The sequence below is a fragment of the Catharus ustulatus genome, chromosome 4 (genome assembly GCF_009819885.2).
Source record: "Catharus ustulatus isolate bCatUst1 chromosome 4, bCatUst1.pri.v2, whole genome shotgun sequence".
NCBI lineage: Eukaryota > Metazoa > Chordata > Aves > Passeriformes > Turdidae > Catharus > Catharus ustulatus.
In genome coordinates, this window is record NC_046224.1 from 33,950,782 (window position 1) to 33,971,428 (window position 20,647).

The 20,647-nt window shown below is 34.7% G+C and overlaps 1 protein-coding gene across 2 annotated transcripts in view; it reads right to left on the reverse strand.

Annotated features, from left to right (window-relative positions):
- Positions 1-20,647, reverse strand: part of CTTNBP2 (cortactin binding protein 2) — a 77,119-nt gene that overhangs the window by 47,360 nt on the left and 9,112 nt on the right. For both annotated transcript variants that reach the window (XM_033056863.2, XM_033056862.2), the window contains exons 2-3: positions 17,278-17,385; positions 3,312-3,536 (exon numbers count right to left, since the gene is read on the reverse strand). In XM_033056863.2, coding sequence (XP_032912754.1) covers positions 3,312-3,536; positions 17,278-17,340 — 288 coding nt within the window. In that variant the 5' untranslated portion in view covers positions 17,341-17,385. The remainder of the gene's footprint in view (positions 1-3,311; positions 3,537-17,277; positions 17,386-20,647) is intronic.

Here is a 20,647-nt window from a genome sequence, read left to right on the forward strand (position 1 = left end):
GTGTTGTGAAATTATATTACTTCCAAATAATTACAAGCAGATTTTAATATTTAACTGGCATGAAATCAGCTTACCATACTATTATAATACCTTATTTGTAAGCATTGCATCTAAATGAAGGCTTCCTAATATAAATGTAAATCCTTTATTTGATTTCAATATACAAAAGCAGCATTATTTTCTCATTTTACATTGTCTGCTATGTCTCTCTCTCTCTCTCTCTCTTGTTCTTTTTGCTGCATCATCCTGAATAGGAAAAACCTCTGAATATTTACATGGTATTTCTTCCTTTAGGTGACAGATTTGGAACTAGCTGCAATTATTTATGAGTTTACGAACTAACCAGAACCTGATTTTTGCAAAATGTACTATATGCCTACACTGTATCACATCAGTAATATAAACATCTGGAAATGAGTCCAAGAAGGATTTGAAAAGGAGTAGAAAAGAATACTGAGAAAAATTACAGTGTTCTACAAACAATTAACGAACAAAGGCCCTTCAGAGGTAAGAGACAGCATGCTTTGTAAGAAAATGTTGAGGAACTTTGGCTTGCATAGTTTAGTGAAAAACAGAGAGATAATCTAACAGCAACATCCTTTGGAAGGACCCTTACATTAATGACAAGAATCAAATTTATCTTGGAAATGGTAGGTGGGGCTCCATAATAAAAGGTTACAGAAAAGAGAACTTGTCCTTTGAGAGGCTGTCTCAGAAAAAAGTTCTTCACAAGGACACCGGTGCAGAAAAGATGCAGTATTGCCATTTCTGGGGGACTTTCATGACTAAGCAAGACAAATTCACAGATGACCAGATGTACTGATGATGATAACCTGCTTTAAGCACAAGGTTAGAATAAATTACACCAACAGGCCCTTTCCAACCCACGCTTGCCTTTCTTTGAGCATGCATCCCAATACTAACTCCTCTGCAAACTCTCAACAAATCAAGAACTGTCATTTTGATGATCTGTTTTGTGTTCCCAGTAAAACTCAAAATTAATTTTCACAGCAGCTCCAAGAAAAGCATTCAAAGAGATGGAAGAGAATGGAGACTTAACACAAAGCAGATGACATCTGAGAATATGCTTGTATACGGTAAGCCTATGACTTACAGTCCTTTGTGTACCTTCTTGATTTTACATGCTGATATATTTTTATGCCTTGTTTTTTTTGTGATCAAATAAAAATTTTACACATAGAATACTTTCAAGGTGATTATATTCACAGATATTAAGTCTACCCTGGAATAACAGTTCACTCTGAGTCTGTTTAAAGCTCGGTAATATCCAGAGAAAATAAACACAGCTGTACACAGACTTCATTATTTACAATGGGACAGAGAAGCAATTCCAAACATGAAGATAGAGGCATCACACATTTAGAGAAGGAGGAACCACTCTTGGAGGGAGGGGGTGCAGCTGACTTTTATTTAGGTCACATTTGCCTATGCTGATCTTTTTTTCTTATACTGTCACCCTACCTTGTTGAACGTTTTTTGAAGTCTCTCAAAACACCTTCATTAACCTCTTCAACAGAAGGACTTGAGAGATGAAGAACAGACAGAAAAATGTGGAACAGAGGGAAGGTAAAATACTGAATGAATGGAGATGGTTGACAGATACATAATCTGTAACCACAAATGCAAGGAGTTTAAGTGTCTTGTGCAAACAGTATTTCTAATGGAGTTTAAAAGAGGAAGACGCAATTCAGTAGACAGTCATGCACACAGCTGCTCAACAACATGAAGTTTGTTTTCAAATCCTTAAAATTAAGATTTAAAGAAAAAAGATGCTCATGTATTCTTCTAGGAAGCAAAAGACAAAAGTACCCTTTCCTGTACAAACAAAATTACAAATATAGACTTTGGCAAAAAAAGACAAAAAAAGGACAAAATTTGAATTTACATATTAATATACTGACATATTTGCAATATGTGAGCCCATTTTAGGTGCATGTATCTGTCCATATAATAAAAGCCAGAGACAGATAAAGAATTTAGATACAAAAAGAGACTTGTGGCCATGCACTAAAACAAGAAACTAATTCAACTGTCCTGGCAGACATGTCAGTGTTTCTCTCAATATACTTTTTCAGTCAGAACAAGTAAGCTTGCTTGCCCTTTCCTATTTTTCTATTTACTGAAAAAGCTTATGAGAAAGAATATTAATACTTAAGAGTTCTCACAAAGAAGTTTGAGGTACGACTAGTAATAGTTCACTCTGCATTAAACTGTGTGAAGACTTAGATATCAATATATAAAGTCTAGTAATATCCCTTTTTTTTTTAGTATTCTGCTTTCCTGAAGTCTTAACAGAGCAATGATGCTTATACTAAACTAAACAACAGAGTTAAAGTAACAACAAATGTTTGCTGGTGTAATTTAAGCATGTATTTCCAGCAACTTCCAGCACTTTTGCATGCATGCTTTTTCCCAAAGAGCAATCATTACAAAATCAATGTAATGTCAATTGTCTTAGAGTGTTTCCTGTTTGGGGGTTTTTAAATCAATGTAAAACTGTCACCAAAAAGCTGTATCACAGCAGTAGAAGACATTCTATCTATCTTATACCCAGTGAAGGTGATTAAACACATAGAGAGCATTTATTTTTATTTATTCAAATATACCTTGTCTCGATTAGTCTTTCCTATGACTGTTTCCTCTCTTTCGTATCAGAAGCCCCTCCCTAATAAATTAATATTTAGCTGTGTTTTAGAAATGTATGGCTTACATATTGGTGAAATATGTAAGGTCACAAACCAATCACTCACTTTCAAAATGATATTGTTTTATCTTCAATCTGGCACTTTTTCTGCAATGTAATTGTTCCAAAATTATTTTCTTTTTACAGTAAATGGTCTAAATATACAAAAAAGTATTTTTAGAGTTACATAACATTTTTACTGATTTATGAAATAGAGCCACCTGATATAAAATTAAAATAATATTTACTTTATTCAGGTTAGAACAAAAATAACAATAGGTCCTCAAGGCTCCAACAGTATTGGTTTAAAAATATATTGTGATGATGCTATCTCAGTTAACACTGAGATATCTACTTATATATCCACTTTATCACCTTGTACCAGTTATATTCAATTTTTTGTATAAATAGAGCTAAATTCACAGAAAAAATGATGTGTACATACAAAATATCACCAGAGAATCAGCACTTCACCCAATATGAAAATTAAGTGTCAGCATTTTAACACTCATAATGTTAATCAAGCCAAAGATGCAAATTTAAAAAGTGGCACAGATCAACTCTTTGCTCATTGAGAGGGAAAAGAAAAAAGTCAATAGCAGGATACCTTCTTTTGTCTGTTTTCAGCAGCAGCCAACTGAGCTGACATTCTTTCTTGCATTTTCCTGCAGTGAGCCATAACAGCCTCTAAAATGGACAGAGGGTTCATGCATATTGGTTTCTTTTCTTTATCACCAGCACCTGCCTCAAAGTCTCTCTGAAGAGCCAGAAATGGGTCGCTCAGATTAAATCTTCCATATCGCTCCTGGATAAAAACCTCTTTGCGCCGGGCCTAAGAGAAAAAAAAGAAAAAAGCAGCAAACTAAAAACAGAGAAATAAAACTAAATGCATTCTTTGAAGTGCATCCACACATAGAAGAAACCTAGACTACAGGGAAAGCAATATACGTCATTTAAGGTACTAAAATATTTTCTTTAGGTATTCATTTACAACCTCTGAGAGAAAAATACTCACCAGAAAATCAGAGAAACACTATCAAGAAAAAGAAACCATCCAAAAACAGAGAAAAACATTCCTCTGCCACTTGGTTCAAATTCTGATTTGAATAATAAGCAAAAAAACCAAAAGGAAGAATAAACCAATTCTGAGAAACAAAAGAGGAGAAACAGACCAAATGCTTACCCAATGAGTTAGCCCACCATTTGGGAAGCTTGAAGTTAAAATTTTAACATATGAAAAGTTCGTTAATGATAACACACACTTCAGGGGATGAGAAAACAAAGAAGAACATAAGAACTACGTTACAAATCTCCTCAAAGACTACAAACTGCATACCTTAGTGAATGCCCAACTTTTTTCTATATATTGTTGACAAAACTGATATGTTGAGAATTTGTCCAGCAAAGAAATAAGTGTGCCTACACATCCTGATGCTTGAAATACTTCGATTTTGATAGTATAAATAGAAATTGAAAATCTTTATTAAAAATACCAGGTCTTTGGAACATAACTTAAGAAAAAGCTGACAGAGTTCACTCAGACATAAAGTCTAGTTTGGCTCACAAAAGTGTCTGGTTGAAGAGATAAAAATAATAGACAGAACCTATTTATTTTTTATTAAGTGTCTTGCAAGTAAACCCCTAATTAGTCTAATCTTTAATTCCCTTAATTTATAACTTATAAAATAGCTAGTTACAAAGGTAAATTACAAGACTTGGGGGAGGGGCTGTATTTGTAATCTGTGGTTCTGTAAATTGAAATTACAGGACAGTATGCAGCTTAGGAATTCAACCTTTGTGGAAAGGAAACCGTCAAAAGCAAAAGCCTTACCATAAATGGATTAAATTGCTAATCAGCCAAGCAAGATGATAAATCCAAGCAGGTTAAGAATTCAAACAGAGAGGGATGCACAGTCCAAATATAAATTATCAACAACTTAAAAGTCAGTTAGTTTATATAAAGTAAGACATCAAAGTAAAGGAAAAGACAGATGTAGCAGGCCTGCTATAAGTATAAAAAGAAGACCACCAAGAGCCCTCATTGTTAAATCCAAAGAAAAAGCCAAGATGATTAACTGACCTTAGAAGCAAAGACAATCACCTGTGCCTTTATGGAAACAGATTGCCAACCAGTGAAAGAATGCCTATTTTCCTTTTTTTTCTATGACCCATGACAGCTGTCCTCTTGGCACATACTAAATGCACGTAATATGAATATCTTCTTTGAATTGTTTTCTAACAGGCACAGCAATTAATAGAGAAGACAGAAAGACTCAGCGTGCACCTGCCAAAATAGCAAGATGACCAGGGGGTCAGGTTAATTCAAGAAAAGGATGAAATTATATAGCAGGGATGAGCTCCATCTGAATGAAAATCAAACTCAGAATCAGAGGCTATAGCAAAACGTGGAAGGTAAACACTGTGAAAAAACCAACAGGTCTCCATCAGCACATGGCTTGGGATGACAGACTGGCTGAAGCCATAACTGTATAACCTAAAACACAGGGGAAAACAGATTGGCAACTATCAAACCATAGACAGCAAAGCCATCTCAAGATGTTTCCAACTCAAAGGGGAACTAAATGTAAAATATTAAAATCAATGCTTCTGTGTCTTTATACAAGGACTGTAAATACAAAATACAATCATTGTATGATTTAATGGGATGAAAATACATGATTTAAAAAGAAGGTACCAGAATAAAAGACAAAGCAGAAACTTGTAGAAGGGAGATGATGAGTATTTTCCCAAAACTTAGAGGCAAAAACTGACAAAAAGACAAACTAGGTTTTTTACAGGATTCCTCCAGCCTCTAAACAACACTTCTCCCTTTTTGCAGTTCACTAAAGTACATCAGATGAGAGAAATAGAAATGTTGGAATCAGAATTTTTTTCTCTTATATTGTCTTTCTTTACTGAATTTCAAGTCATAAGAGTTAGTAGCATTATCATGATATCTGTTTTTCAGGGCAGTCATTATCTGTGGAATATACAGTCTAAAATCATACTCCTTTAAGAGTGTCTTTGCAGTTACAGCAGCATTAGCAGTGTCTCATATATAACTTCAGTTGCAAGCAATATGTACATAAGATTTCAACTATTTATTTCTGAATTAAAGGAATTAATTTTCAAACATAATATTTTCAAAAATAGACAGAATACGCACCCGCTATAGAAGGTCATCAGGACTACTGTATTGTGAAAGGTGCTAGATGAATTTATAAACCATCAGCTTTAGTTTTCTGCACATACTCATTTGCTCAGCAATGAACCTTTTAATGGAAGGACTGAGACTGGAAGTATTTAGAAGTGTGAAAAGATGTCCATGGGAAATGATAGTTTTTTCAGCCTATGTCAGTCGTACAGAGAATCATGACTTGAGATTTGAGCTAAACCCTCTAACAGGTAACTGCTAATGAAAAGTGACAGAAGCACACACAAATCAAGACAAAATATATCAAATCAAAGACAAAAACCCTTTAAATAGTTAATGCATGAAACTCACTACAGCAATAGAGCAAAAGATTAAACTTACTTGCAACAGCTTTTTAATTCAGTCAGTAAGAACATCACATTTATACAGAACTTTTAAATCCTTACACAAGACCTGTAAAATTAAACAAGGAGACTAAAATACAGCTACTGCTTAAAAAAACTAAGCTTCAAAGTTTTTTTATGGCTGATCTGTAACATTATATTAGATCACGGATGGACTACCAAAAAAAAAAAACCAGATCTGAAAAACATCTTCAAGGTTTTCATTTTGATCATTTAAAAAATGATCAAAAGGTGCAATACAGCTTCTCTTCAAGGAAGAGCTAAGCAGAAGAAGGACTTTTAAGTGTGAAACAGAGACAATCAGGGAGAAAGACGTTTGAGGTCTGCAGGCTGACAGGACAAGTAACAAGTGCTACTTTTCCCACAGTTCAATGAGGGAAATTTAAGTTGGACACCAATTTTTTTCACTAAGAGCAGATAAGCACCAGAATATGTTGCCCAGGGAGAACAGGTAACTTGTATCATTGGAAGATAGATTGGCTAAAGCCAACTGCAACTCAATCCATCTTTGATCTTAGTCCTATTTTAAGAAGATTGGGCTGAACAGATCAATCTCTCAAGGTGCGTTTATATCTACATTACTGCATAATTAGTGATTTCTTCTAGGGTTGTCATTTATTTTTTCTTTTTTTTTGGATTATAGATGCAGGTAATCTTGTCAAGTAACAAGTGACAAAAATGAGTTCTCAGAAGAAAGAATAAAATCAAATACTGGCAGAAAAAGTCTTATTATGTCTTGCTTTGGATCACGAAAATAATTTTTATGACCTGGGAAACAGAACTTTTATTCTGGGATATTTTCAAGAATCATAAATAATTCCTAGGGATTATGCAGTTATACAATAACAGGGTAAGGTTTGTTCTCAAGTTTTCTCTCTAAAGTCTGTAGCCAACAAGAATCTGAAGGATTGGGTTCTAAAGATAAACCGCTTCTTTTATGATTCTTTCAGGGAGCCTATCTCCTACCACATACAGCAAGACATCTCATTCATCCTACACCAACCTTTTTCAAGTTACCTCAAGTTATGCAAGCTACCTTATGGAAATTTTCACTTCTTAGCCTAACCTTTTTGCAGTCATTGACCCCATTTATCGACTAGCAGATGAAGACGGACACTGGGGTGTGCACTAAGAGGAACAAAAGGAATGAGGCTATCTGGAAAATGGCCTGTGAGTAAGGCTGCAAATCCAGTATAAGAATTGGTCTGTAACTATTTTTTTCTTGCATTCCACTACAGAAAAAAAACCAACTTATTTTCAGTAACCAAATTGAGAATTATGAAGTCTAATTAGACTTTTTCTCCTGTTACTGAAACAAGAACGTAAGGGCGCAAGAAGGTCTTCAAATAGTATACCTCTTCCTGTGGAATTACAGTTAAAAGCATAAAGCTAGAAAAAAGAAATATGATCAATTAATGTGTATAAGAAATAAGCCAAATAATGAAAAAAATTAATCACATAAGCTATATTATTAGTTTTATAGCCCTCATAATTTATGTTGATATTAGTTGCATACATCTGTTGAAATAGGTTTTCATAATCAGCAACATAATACACATAAGCAACAGAGCTTTTAAGGTTAATACTGCAATTTTTCCCCAATGTATCTCAGAGTTTCCTCTTCAGTTATCTGCCAAATTAAGAGAGTTCAGCAGGTCCAAATCTTCCATGCAGCAACTGATGATAAACATCAAAAACAGGACTGCATGTCCTACACTGCTGGGGAACAACGGAACTGAATTAAAGCTGCCCCAGAACCCTTAAACAAAATTTCCTTCCTTTCAAGAGCATTTGTTGCTCTGATTAATTTCCTTTTCTACATTTACGATAATTGTTTCAACAGATGTTGACAGGTTCATATTGATATTATCTCTTGACATATGAATTAGGGAGTGGTAAAAAGTTTTCTAAAACTAACCAGTACAGAAGAGGAGGCAGTAAAAGCTTATTTTATGTATTATGTTAAAGATGAGTGTGAGCACTTCATTCTAAACAAAACTAAAAGGGTAATTGTTTTTTTAAAAGAGGAAGATGTCTGAAAGAGAACATGTTTATAAATCTTCTTCAGTGAAATTATATAGTTTCTTTAAGTGATTTGTTGTAGGTATTCAATTAAGCAAAAGAGAATTATCAATGAGTATATACTCACAATAAAAGCAGTATTTTCAGATACACCAGCAAAATACCAGACAGGAGGATATCATGCCATACTATGATTAGTTAAGAACGATTCTTTAAAGAATTTCTAGTGATTTTCATACACAGTTGAACTTGGGGTCTCTGTTAGTTCTTTTTTAGTTGCCTTTTTTAAAATGCAGATGTAAATGAATGTTTTCACGGTATCATAACATGCTACTTCCATAAGAAGTTATATAGGAAAAACTAAAAATGGAAATGTAAACATCAGTGACTGAGGAAATAGTATCTTGCAGCATGATTTCTGTCAATGAAAATGTGATGCTTAATTTCTCCTTACAATTTTAATTGCAGTCTAAATTCCTTTCTTCAGCACAGTGACAGTGCATACCCATGCAAAACCTGCAAGGGAGTTAGATTTTAATTAACTGCATACTATATAAAAAATACTTTACCAGTACATTCAAAGTGCCTGCTTCCATGTTAAATGTCAAGTATGGTAAGACAAAAATTCATGTGTTTATTTTAAGGATGGAAATGTGGAAATTGCTTGAAGAAGATTGACAATTTTAACAGGCCACTAGTTCAAAAAGAGTGGAAACAGTAGAATTGAGAAATTGGAGAATACCATCAGCAAGTTAAACAAAATCAGCATACAGGTTTATTATGCTCTGACAGACCTACACAATTGTTCTGTACTATAAAGACATGCTCTTTACAGATGACTGAGTAGGACCATGAAAGAAGTAATTAGGTAGAGGTATGAATAAAAAAAGAAAACATGCTTAGTAATTTTTAATGTGCGACGCATATACTCATAAAAAGCATTCAAACCTTGGAGAACTGTTTTGTAACAGTCATAAGGCATGCAAAGATATCAATGAAATTTGTTACAGTACTGCATAAGATGCAAAGTTTTCCTTGAAAAGTTATCCTAAGCATGAAACTAATATCCAAAAGCTGCATTATCCTCTCATTAGCAACAATCCACAAAACTTTTTAAAAATTTGTACTTTACAAAGTATCCCTGTCTCTCAGAATCACATAGCTTTAAATCCAAGCTTTTAAAAAACATTTTTAAGTTAAAAAGACAGATCTGAATAAAAGACTCTATGTGGTTTTACAAGGCTATTTACAGTATCCTTAGATTTTCTGTTTCACGCAAGTAGTGCTTTGCAAAAAGCTGTACGTATTTATTTTCTCAGCACTAAAAAGCATACTTGATAAAAGCACAAAATGTCAAGCAATTAATTCAAATCTGTGTGTATAGAAGGACAAACATTTAAATAACATTTAAACAATCCTGACAAGTACTGAAAGAGAATTATACAGCCAAGGTAATGATCAAGCCCGAATTTTCTAAGGGGTCTAACTCCATAAAAGGAGAGTACCATACAATGGCACCAGATCATTATTACCACAATACTGATAAGTAGCACAGCCTCCTTCTTTTTTTCCCTGTTACTTGACAAAAACCTCCATGAAAGGAAGAGGTACAGACAGACACATGCTTCCAATTCTTCATTATTAATTTTCTTCCTTAGAGTAATGAAAACTCTCTATTTTGAGGTTGCAGATTTAAAAAGCAAAATGCTGTATTACAAGGCTAAGATCAGTTACTAACAGATCAGTCCCAACAAGAAAAAAAAACTGCACAGTGAATATAAATATTCTTCACTTAGCATAATGTAAAAGGTGAAATTCAGGCCTTGCACTAAGTTTCTAAATGAGGAGGAAGAAAAAGTTCAAGTCATGAAACAACATGTGTTTTTGATTGGGAAGAGCGATCTAGATGTTCTATATAAAGATTACATTCGACCTATTTTATGACAGCTTTGTTGTCTGGTGCTTAAACATTTGAAAATTATAGGCCAATATTTTGTCAGGAAATATCACTGTTTGATGCTCTGATTATCTAACCGCCCAGACATTTATTTCTGAAAATAATACAGATCTTCATACTGATAATGAGTGTCAGCTGATAGAAGAGACTTGAGCTCTCTGGTTACTTTAAATAACCATTTGTCATCTAGACTTTTTTTGCATGTTCAAATTTATAGTTGAAATTCATGCAAATAAATTCATAATCCTTTGCATGGAAATCTGTCAGCCATTCTTCTGAAGTGCTGAAGGAAAGTTGACTTCATCTCTAACCAAAATAGAGCACTTTAACCTTCATGCTTAGCAGTTAAGAAAAACATTCTTCAGCTCAATAACGAAACATACCAAAGACACAACAGTAAAACTTAAACTAAATCAATCTGTGTTTCTGTTAGAGTATTTAGATGTTCATATTTTCAAGCTATCAAAATATCGGTAAAGATACCATCCCACATTACTGCATGGCAATTAAATTATGACAAAACTTTACATATTTTAATGAAAAAGTATGCAATTTACGTATTTACAGTGTCATCATCAGGCAGAGTCATCATGGGTTCACAAAGGGAAAGCGGTATTTAACCAGTTCCATATCCTTCTGTGTAAAGTCAATCACCTTGTGGATGAACGGAAGGTAGTGGATGTAGTTTTCCTGGATTTTAGTAAGGCTTTTGATACTGTCCCTTACAGCATCCTTCTGGCCAAGTTCTCCAGAACTCTGTAGAATGAGCAGGTTCAGAGTGCATTGGATGAAAAACTGGCTGAAGGCTTGCAGTGCGTGGGGCTACATCTGGCTGGTGTCAGTCATTAGCAGGATTGCTCAGGGCTCACTCCTAGGGACAGTTCTCTTCCACATATTCATCAATGAGCTGCATGCAGGAGTCAAATGCACCATTAGCAAGGCTGCTGATGATACCAAACTGGGAAATGCTGTTGACTCTCTTGAGGACAGGAGGCCTTGAAGAGAAATCCAGATAGTTTGGAACACTGGGTAGTTTAATTGCAATTTAACAAGTCCAAATGTCAGATTCTGCACTTGGGATGGAGCAAGGCCAGGCACAAGTATAAACTGGGAGAGGAGTGGCTGGAGAGCAGGTCTATCAGTCAATTTGAGAACAACTAAATTACAAGGATTCATTCCCTTTTTCCTGATAACTCCCAGATTTATCCCCTTCTAACCCCAAAATTAATTCTAGAAGTCCTAAGTCTTATAATACAATTCTTGCTGACATTGTGCAGTAGTTCAGGATCAAAAATTTTATTCATACACAATTGACAGTTATTGTATTGGTAATAACTCTATTTTAATGTGTAAATTTTAGAGTACAGGCAAAACCCAGTGTCACCCCATGACAAGATGCAAAAGACAACAAATAACATCAAAAGGATACAGAAACTCTTAACTGATAAATTAAATTTTTTTTAACCCAAAATCTCAGTCTACAGTAGGCAAAAGTCTGTCTTGGCCAGCTGAAGGAAGCCCTTTAGCTAGACCTTTAGATAGGACTCTCTGGTAAGCAGACAGGATAAAGTAGACAAGTATAGCTTGCACATATCTAGAGCTCTCTTTGCAATTATTCTTCTTTTCCAAGGAACGGCCTATTCATTACTGAAAATGCAGAACTGAGCATGAAAGGCCACACAATTTGCAAAGAAATTCCAGTATTATTCCCAATTACCCAACAAAAAACTAACATAATTACACAGTACACTATTGTGATAAACTATGATAGACTCAAGGTGCCTTGAATATTGTTTGATCTATACATATGCTTACTGAATTGTAAAAGTGGAATAGAAATACATTTACTTTTGCCAGCTATCATCAAAATAGCTCACGTTTCCAATTGGATTAAAATAAAACTATACCCTTCAGTGCTTAATCATTGTGGTCAAAATTTAAATTTTATTTACTAATAAAAGCCTTCCACAATGCACAGCTCAGGAGTTGAAAGCAAAGTAGCTTAAGCCAAAAATACAATCCACCCTTTGGGAAGAAAAAGACTCCATGTGCCTATGGTCCTGCTTTTTGGAAAATGGTCTCACTCAGGACTAGTGCTGTCAGCACTAGTACTATCCAAGCATAGCTTGTGAGGCAAATCTAAGCAAAGTTAGGTGGAGACAATGGGGACAGTTTCTTCAAAAGCATGTTCTTAATCAGAATGCTAAGGTAGGTTCACGCATGCAGTTATTCACACATAACAGATATATAAAAAGTGGCCTTGATCATTAGGAACTCCAATATCTTATAACATACTCATAATTTCTGAAAAGATCTCATCATTCTAAAAAAACTGAGCCTCCTGCGATCCTCCCTTTGGGAAGACTTGTATTAGAATACTGAGTTTCTCATGCAATTGAATACTGATATCCTTGTAATTCTGAAATAATTAACAGGAGAGTTGGAACCTGAAAACAGGCATTCAACATACTATGCATTAACTATGTCAAAGAAACATTGTGCAAATCTACACAGTAATCACTATACTCTCTTAAAAGCTGTTTATCCTTAATTTAAATCTTGCATTTTTAGATTGCAAGGTTTTTAAATAAAGCTAGTAGAACAGGTTACTAAACTTGAATGTGAGTATGAGGTATTGTTATAGGTTGCATTAATTTCTGTCCTTTGACCTACCTATTTAATTACATTAATATTTGGGCCCTCATTACAAAATTCTTCAGGAACTCATAAACTTTTGCTAGGGCAAGTCAAATTATCTTACATGGATTTCTACTTGAACATAATACATAAACTATGATTTATTTGTAGCTCCATTAATTAAGCTGCACACCTGTCAAAATGCTTAGATTCAGGGAGATAAAATTCAGGCAGAACTAGCTTCTAGAGCAGCGATTTTTTTTTCTTCTTATCTTTTTATAAATTTAGATGATCCAACTCAAATTCTCTGAACAGTTAAATTAGAGGTGTCTGATTTTCCCTAACTCTGCACTCTACAGTTCCTATACAGTGCCCAAAAAAGGACAGCACAGATCTCTGCCTTCCCTTTAACTAAGGTCCTAACAACAGCATGAATTTTCTTAGTCAGCTACGTGGTTTTATGGTTCTACCTATTTTTGAAATGCTTGGCATTTTGTCAGATTTTGCAGAAACTGGGTGAAAGATTAAACAGATGTTGGTACAAACACATAGATAGAAAACAAGCTTTCATGTCTTAGGAAGTTACAGTAAAAATTAAATACAGTAAGGCTTTCCAACACTGAAAAACACCTACAACCAAGTTCAGGTTGCCATTTGTATATTGCCTTCCTGACTCAGCCAGCAAGTATAAAGAATCTGTTGATTTGGATTTCACTTAAGCTCAAAGAAAGCCCGTTGATATTGTAGTCAACTGTTGGTATTGGCACTTCTTTTAGACATTTTTTTAAAATTCATTAAGGATTTTTCTCAACAGTCAAAAAAAGTTTTCTAAATCCATGCAATGTACTATATTGAAACATCTAGTATGGTAAGAATTTGCATTTTTTTGTTCACATAAAATAATGTATACCATAGAAGCAGGCATGCATTTTCAATTTACAATTTACCACCTAATGAAATCTACATAAGCAAATAAATGTATTTTTACAATGAACAGAAATCCCAACTGAATGAAGCTTAAAAATTTTAGATGAAAAATTTTAGATGAAAAATAACCTACAAATGATTTAACTTTATGAGAGAATTACCACAAAAAGCAGTATTTAGTATTTACAATTTTATTCTTGATAGCTATTACTACCACATCAATTCCTCATAGGAGGGTCAATGCACTTTAAAAAATCTGTAGAAAATAAACAATCACAGCAACCACTTTTTGTATGGAGAAAAAATAACAACAAATGAATGCTATATGTGGGATCACAGTTGTCAGAGGCTAGACCTGTGCTTTGATTATATGGCCACATTACCTCCACATTAGGAAAAAACTATCCACTTATTACAGGCAGATAGTTTATCTGGATAATTGAGACAGATGCAGGCAGTACTATAGTTAAATCTCCCTCCATTTTTACCTATATGGACTCTCAATAGCAATTATTCAGCAAGTTATTTCTCATTAATGAAATAATTTTCATGATTTAAATGTTAATCTGAATCTAATTTTAATTGCAGCACAACCATGATCATGAAGCTACTAAAATACAGAAATTACAGATAAAAAAAAAAGAGAAATCAAGTCACTTGGGGTAGGAGTTACACAAAATCAGAGAACTAATGAGAAAGATTTACACAAAGAATCCTGATGCTCTTCTCCACAGTAAATTAACTTCTGACTTGGAGTACAGACCTGGATATTTGACTTTAAGCATCACTAAGGTCTACTTTTCCAAGTCTGTTGGTTTCCACAGGGCTGAACTTGTCCAGCAATTTAAATTGCTCTGATTGAAAATTACTGTAACTGTTTCAAGCAGGAATCAGTTGTGCATGTATTGGTTGTATTATGGAAATGTGGAAGCAAACAGATGACATCTGCATATTTCCTACAAATTTCTTCTTGAAGTTTTGGTTTTGTTTCAAAAGCAGTCTTCATTTACATAAAATCCAATGGAAACTCTACATCACATTATGAAAAAAAGGCATAATAAAAAGTGTTTATTATATGTGACACTAAGTTTGATTCTAAGTTATCATGTGGCACAAATTCCATTACCTTAATAAAAATCAACACTTTACTAACTAATCTTCCCTCCCAATAACAGCCCCCAGGATAATAATTGAATTTAACAAGATTTATTCACATCAACACAAACTGCTGGCCTATCACTTAAGAGGAAAGATACACATTTTCTAGTATATTGTCGGAAATTATCAGGCTTTGACCTACCATAGAAAGTGGGCTTTGGAACAGCCCTGAACTAGTAGTAGGATTACAGAAACAACACAACAAGCCAACTCCCCCAAGACACAAAAACACACTCATAAACTTATCCTAATTTTGAAACAGATTATCATCTCTTTATGAGACATTAAGTCTTTATCCTTATACGAAAATAATTTCCTTCTTGCTTTAAGGATAAGCAAACTATATATGCCTGTTTGTTGCAGTAAATCAAAGTACCAAATCTGACACCATTCCACTGGAAATCTCTTGCATAACACTTTTCTATTTGGATAGCTATTTGTTTGTTTTTGTGTTGTGCTTGAAGAATCCAGCTGCTAATACTGCTGAATTGTGGCTTCCCAACTAAGAAGTCAGAAAATCCTAAAGTATCATACTACAACATATCAGCCTACAGTTCCTCAGCAGGTATGGTTTCCAAGTTTCCCAGTACTAGTACAGATAACCAGGCAAGCTGCCAGGAAGATTTGAATTACACACCGAGTTTGTTTAGAGAAACCAGAAACTGAGATGAAGGAGGAAAAAAAACCCAAAAAACAACCAAACAAAAATATCCCACCCCCCCAACTTTCAACATTTAAATAACTTATGTGAAATTGAGCTACTTTTTATTTTTATCTGTGTTAATCATCAAAACCCACTGTATACATACTACCCATTTCAGCAGGTGCATGTGAATTTGATACAGTCTTTTTTTTCTCCTGGGACAGCACTACTCTGAATATTTAATGTTTACTATCATTAAATGCTTACTGCATTTTTTTTTTGCCTTTCCCCTCCATTTTTCTCAATTTCAGCATATACATTTTTTTACATGTAATGTAGTAGCTTGTTACTGAATATTTACTAGAAAAAATTGAATGAATATTCTATTTGCATTCCTTCAAAGTTAGAAGAGTCAAAAAAAGAGATTCTTCATGTGCTGTGCAAACTATTTTCACTTTCACTAAACTTTAACTGGCAGACAGAGAAAGTAAAATTCCTAGTCCAGGAAAATGAGCCATGAAATTATTAAACAGCTAAATGAAAAGGCAGTACATTTCCACATATGCATATAACTGAAGGCAAAACACAAAATAACTTCAAAGTGCAGTAATATTCCAGAAAAATATTGCCCCTACAGTCTTATTGTCATTACAAAATAAAAATTACATTTTATAAGAGAGATTTATACCTATAAAGTTTTCAGTTACTAATTCATGTACATGAATGACAGCTGCTTTAAAGCTCCATTTGCTCCATTCAGGTGATCTGAAACCATCACAAAAGAACTTAAAACTGAATAAAAATGCATTTACCATTGTTACTGTGACATTTCAAGTGGAAAATGTTCCCACATTACTTGATAATCATTATAAATACTACTAAAAATCAGCACTAGATGTATTTTATTACATTAAGGTTTTGCTTTACAATCCTTTCAATACCTTCAAGAGTACAATTTCTCTTTATTCAACCATGAAATTATAAGTATTTTTAAATCATAGAATACTGTTTTTACCCATCATAAAAATTCATATTTTAATTAGTTTTTTTTGTACATTTCCAATCAACTAAGTTGCCTTCCAATCAACCAAGTTGCCTTCTGAAGCAGAAAACTAACTTTCACATGGACCTAACAGTAAAAACCAAACCAAATACTTAAAAGTGCTGTTAAAAGCATGTATCTTGTATTTTTTATTAAAAAAGGCAAACAAAAGAGCCACAAAAATATCTCCCTAAGTGGATATGACCACCTGATTTTTGTCCCTTCTTCTATCTCACTGAGAATAAAAGTACTGAATAGAGCGCATGGCTGAATACAGCCCATTAGAACAAATTACAAATGGACTGAATTTTTCTTTGAAGTTATTCCTTCCTCTCCCAAATAACAGACTTTAGAATATAAAAGAATTTAAAGAGGAAGCAATTCCACAAGTTTTCCACTTATTTCTTTTAATTTTTGTTGGTTTTTTAGACCAAAATTACGTAGAATTACCAAATGGTTACAACTAAACAAAAACATATTTTGTGATTACTGAGATTTAGTCAACCTAAAACTATAAAAATCCTAATTTATTCTTCCACTAACAATATTCTGCATACAGTATAAAGGAAGTGGCAAAAGAGAATTTTAAAAAAAGCCAAAAAGCAAATTGCAACAACCAAGTAACTTACCCGCAATGCTTCAATCACAAGGTCTCGTGCTTCTAGTTCTCCTTCCATTACACTCAAAAGCATTCGCAGTTCTGGCTTGCTCAGGTTATCCACATCAAACTCACTTGTCTGTAAGAAACAAAACACTGATGAACTCACTGACTACAATAGGTACTGTAATTTTGAAACACAGATGTATCAACATCCATCTATATTTGTCAAGAGCTGGTGTCTTTATTTGTACTATATAAATTCAAAATAGCAAATAGGCTGATTATTTTTATTTAAAGTAAAGAAATTAAAGGCCTCCCATATTATATTGTTTTGAATTGTTGCAAGGGATCATTCCTGCAAAGTCTCGTGAATGATAAATGTGAAATGATAAAGCAGTTAACTTTGTGACTTTGTTCCCTTGACAGCTTCACAGAGGCTGGAACAATTCAACAGAGGTTGAAATAGCACTATAGGGAGGAAGGCAAGAGAGGGGGAAAGCATCTTAACCATGGCACACCTAAGGCACCTGTGCAAACAGCTACCACCACACACTGGGCTGGATGCGAACTCCTGAAGAACAATTTGTGAAAAGACATGGAATATTATGTGTATGCTTTATTTGCAGTTTCATTTGTTTGGCCAGAGGGAACAGTTCAGGTTCAAGAGGCACTAACAAACACTTCATAGCAATAGTATCTTCCCGTTCCACAGTTAATAAGAACAGTGTAGGTCTGACTGCCACCCTGAGCAAGACAGGAGAATGAGTTAACACTGATGAATAAAATCATTAAGCACATACGCAGTGTATACTGGGAGCATTAGCATGGCTTCTGTAAAACCAAATTCACCTCACAAACTGCTACAGTTCTGTAACAATGCCAACAGACACATGGTAAAGTGGATCCAAGGACACTAATATATTTGAATTTTCCAGAAGTTTTGGACAAGGTTCTGTATGCAATATTATACAGAAACTCCTATCCAAATGTAAAGGAATAAAAGAACACTTCCTGGATAGGAAACAAACATCATGGGTAAGAACCACTCTCCAAAATAGAAGAAGGTAGGCAGGGGGCACCTCTGGGACCAGCCTTATTCAAGTTCTTCAATAACCTTGAAAAAGGATAGAGAAGGGGCAGAGACAGCTATTTCATGTGGAAGCTGGCACATAATTCTTCACATACAGGTGAACAACCTCCTTTTACTGCTATACAAACCCCTGGTAAACCCACATCTCAAATACTGCATAAAGTCTTAATCTACAAAGGGCATAATTGGCTAGCTAAAAGAATGAAGAGAAAAGGAGTAAGTACTAAATGAGGAAACTCTACAAAGAAGCCTTGATTTTGGAGGTGTGGTGAAAGAAGTATTATAATATTCACAAAATCACAAAGGTAGATAAGGTTAATACAAATCTGTTGCTCGCCATCCACAACACTAACACAAGTAGGCACTTAAAGAATTTAGAAGGGAATTACTTTCAGGGAGAGAAAACAATTTTTATTCCATGTGCTAGATTCAGCTGCCCAGATTGATTTTCAATATGCTATTACTCCCTGTAAGGTAAACACTAGACTCCTAGCTATGATGTAGATGTGTTTACTAGAAAGCCCTGCAAAGCAAACACTCATCTATGTTCAGTATGAAGTAATCTGTTGCCAAATTAGGTGTGCAATGTATCTGGATATGCTAAGTCTAAACATTCAGCTACTCAGGAGCTTAACTTCAGTACAGAAAAATCCAATAAAAATTAAGGCAAGTACCATTTCTACTTTTTCAAGACTAGATGATGGCAGAACAGTTGTTCTTCACTCAGGCTAGAAGGCCATAGATCTAAAATGCCCAGAAATCTGGCTCTGTATTAGTATTACAGTGTTACACTTTCACTTTGCAGTTAAAACACACAGAGGTGCACAAACGGCTAGTGAGAACTGTGTGCCAGAACTTTAGCTATTTACATTCAATACGTGTTGGATTGAGTTTCCTTATTTATTTGAGTAACACGGATCAACCTCCCTGCACAAATAGGGCCATCCCAGAGCACACAGCTCAGGATTGTGCCCAGACAGATTTTGAATATCTCATGTGAGGAGACTCCACAGCCTCTCTGGGCAACCTGTTACAGTGGTCAATCACTGCACAGTAAAGAAGTTCTTCCTCATATTCAGGTGGAACTTCCTGTGCATCGGGTTCTGCCCATTGCCTCTTCTACTACTGCTAAGCACCACTCAGCACAGCCTGGGCTCCATTCCCTTGGCACCCTCCCTTCAGATACTGATAGACATGGATGAGGTCTCCTCTAAATCATCTCTTCTGAAGGCTGAAAAGTTCCCTCAGTTTGTCCACATAAGAAATGCTCCAGTTACCCTATTTCTATCAAGCATAACTGCTTTGAAGATGGGGCCATTCATTCCAGCCAGAACTTTATCCTGAACAACAGTCATCTTCTATTTCTGCTGCCTGGGTCAGCTATTCCTCTAATCCAAGAAACAGTTCTTACTCTCCGTGCCAATGAATCAAGAGAAACAATTGGTTTCTCTGAAGGCTTTTGTCCAATATAAGCTGCAGCACCCTCTCACAGTGCTCCTCACAATCCTGATGCTTACTGATCTAAGAACACATATAAAATGAAAAGTAACTAAACATACAGCTCCTCGTGTAATCTAGTGTCACTAGAATAGATTTTACCTTACAAGCTGCAGCAGTTTTCACTCTTGGCATTTCTAATTACTAAATTTAGTTTATTCAGATACAAGAACCTACTCATCCACTATCCCTCCTCTGTGAACCACTTCACAAAACCTAATACCTCAAGGATACGAATTCGTTTCTTCACACAACTTCTTTTACAATAGAGTATAAAGCCTCCATTTTTCAGATGGAAAACTAATGCAGGGATTTTTTTTTCCCAAAAAATAGAAAGCAAGCAGTATAAAACATAATATTCAGTAATGGTCTTTTAAGTTTTCATTCAATGGTTTATCCACTGCATTATCTTCTCATTCCAGTATGCAAAAAAAAAGACATTCAAGGTGTCTTATATCCAGGGACCAAGTTAAGAGGAGTATCCACAAAAGTACAGTACGTGAAATGTGATCCTACTCTTTTGCCCAAGTCAGTAAATTCAGTCTGTCAGGAGGTATAACACAAGGCACATCTTTGTCAAAAGTATGTCCATCAGAGGTGAAACACCTAATATCTGCAATCTTTCCTGAGACATAAATGAAAACATTCTTCCATTCTTAACAAAACAGAGACATTCTTCAACATATGTGATGCAGTGATGAGATTTTTAACTAAGCATCTGATTAAGCAATTATATAAATTTTGTTCAAGTGTACACCTTGAACTAGAACATAAGAAAAGACAGCAAAAACTAGCAGTTAAGTGTGCTGTC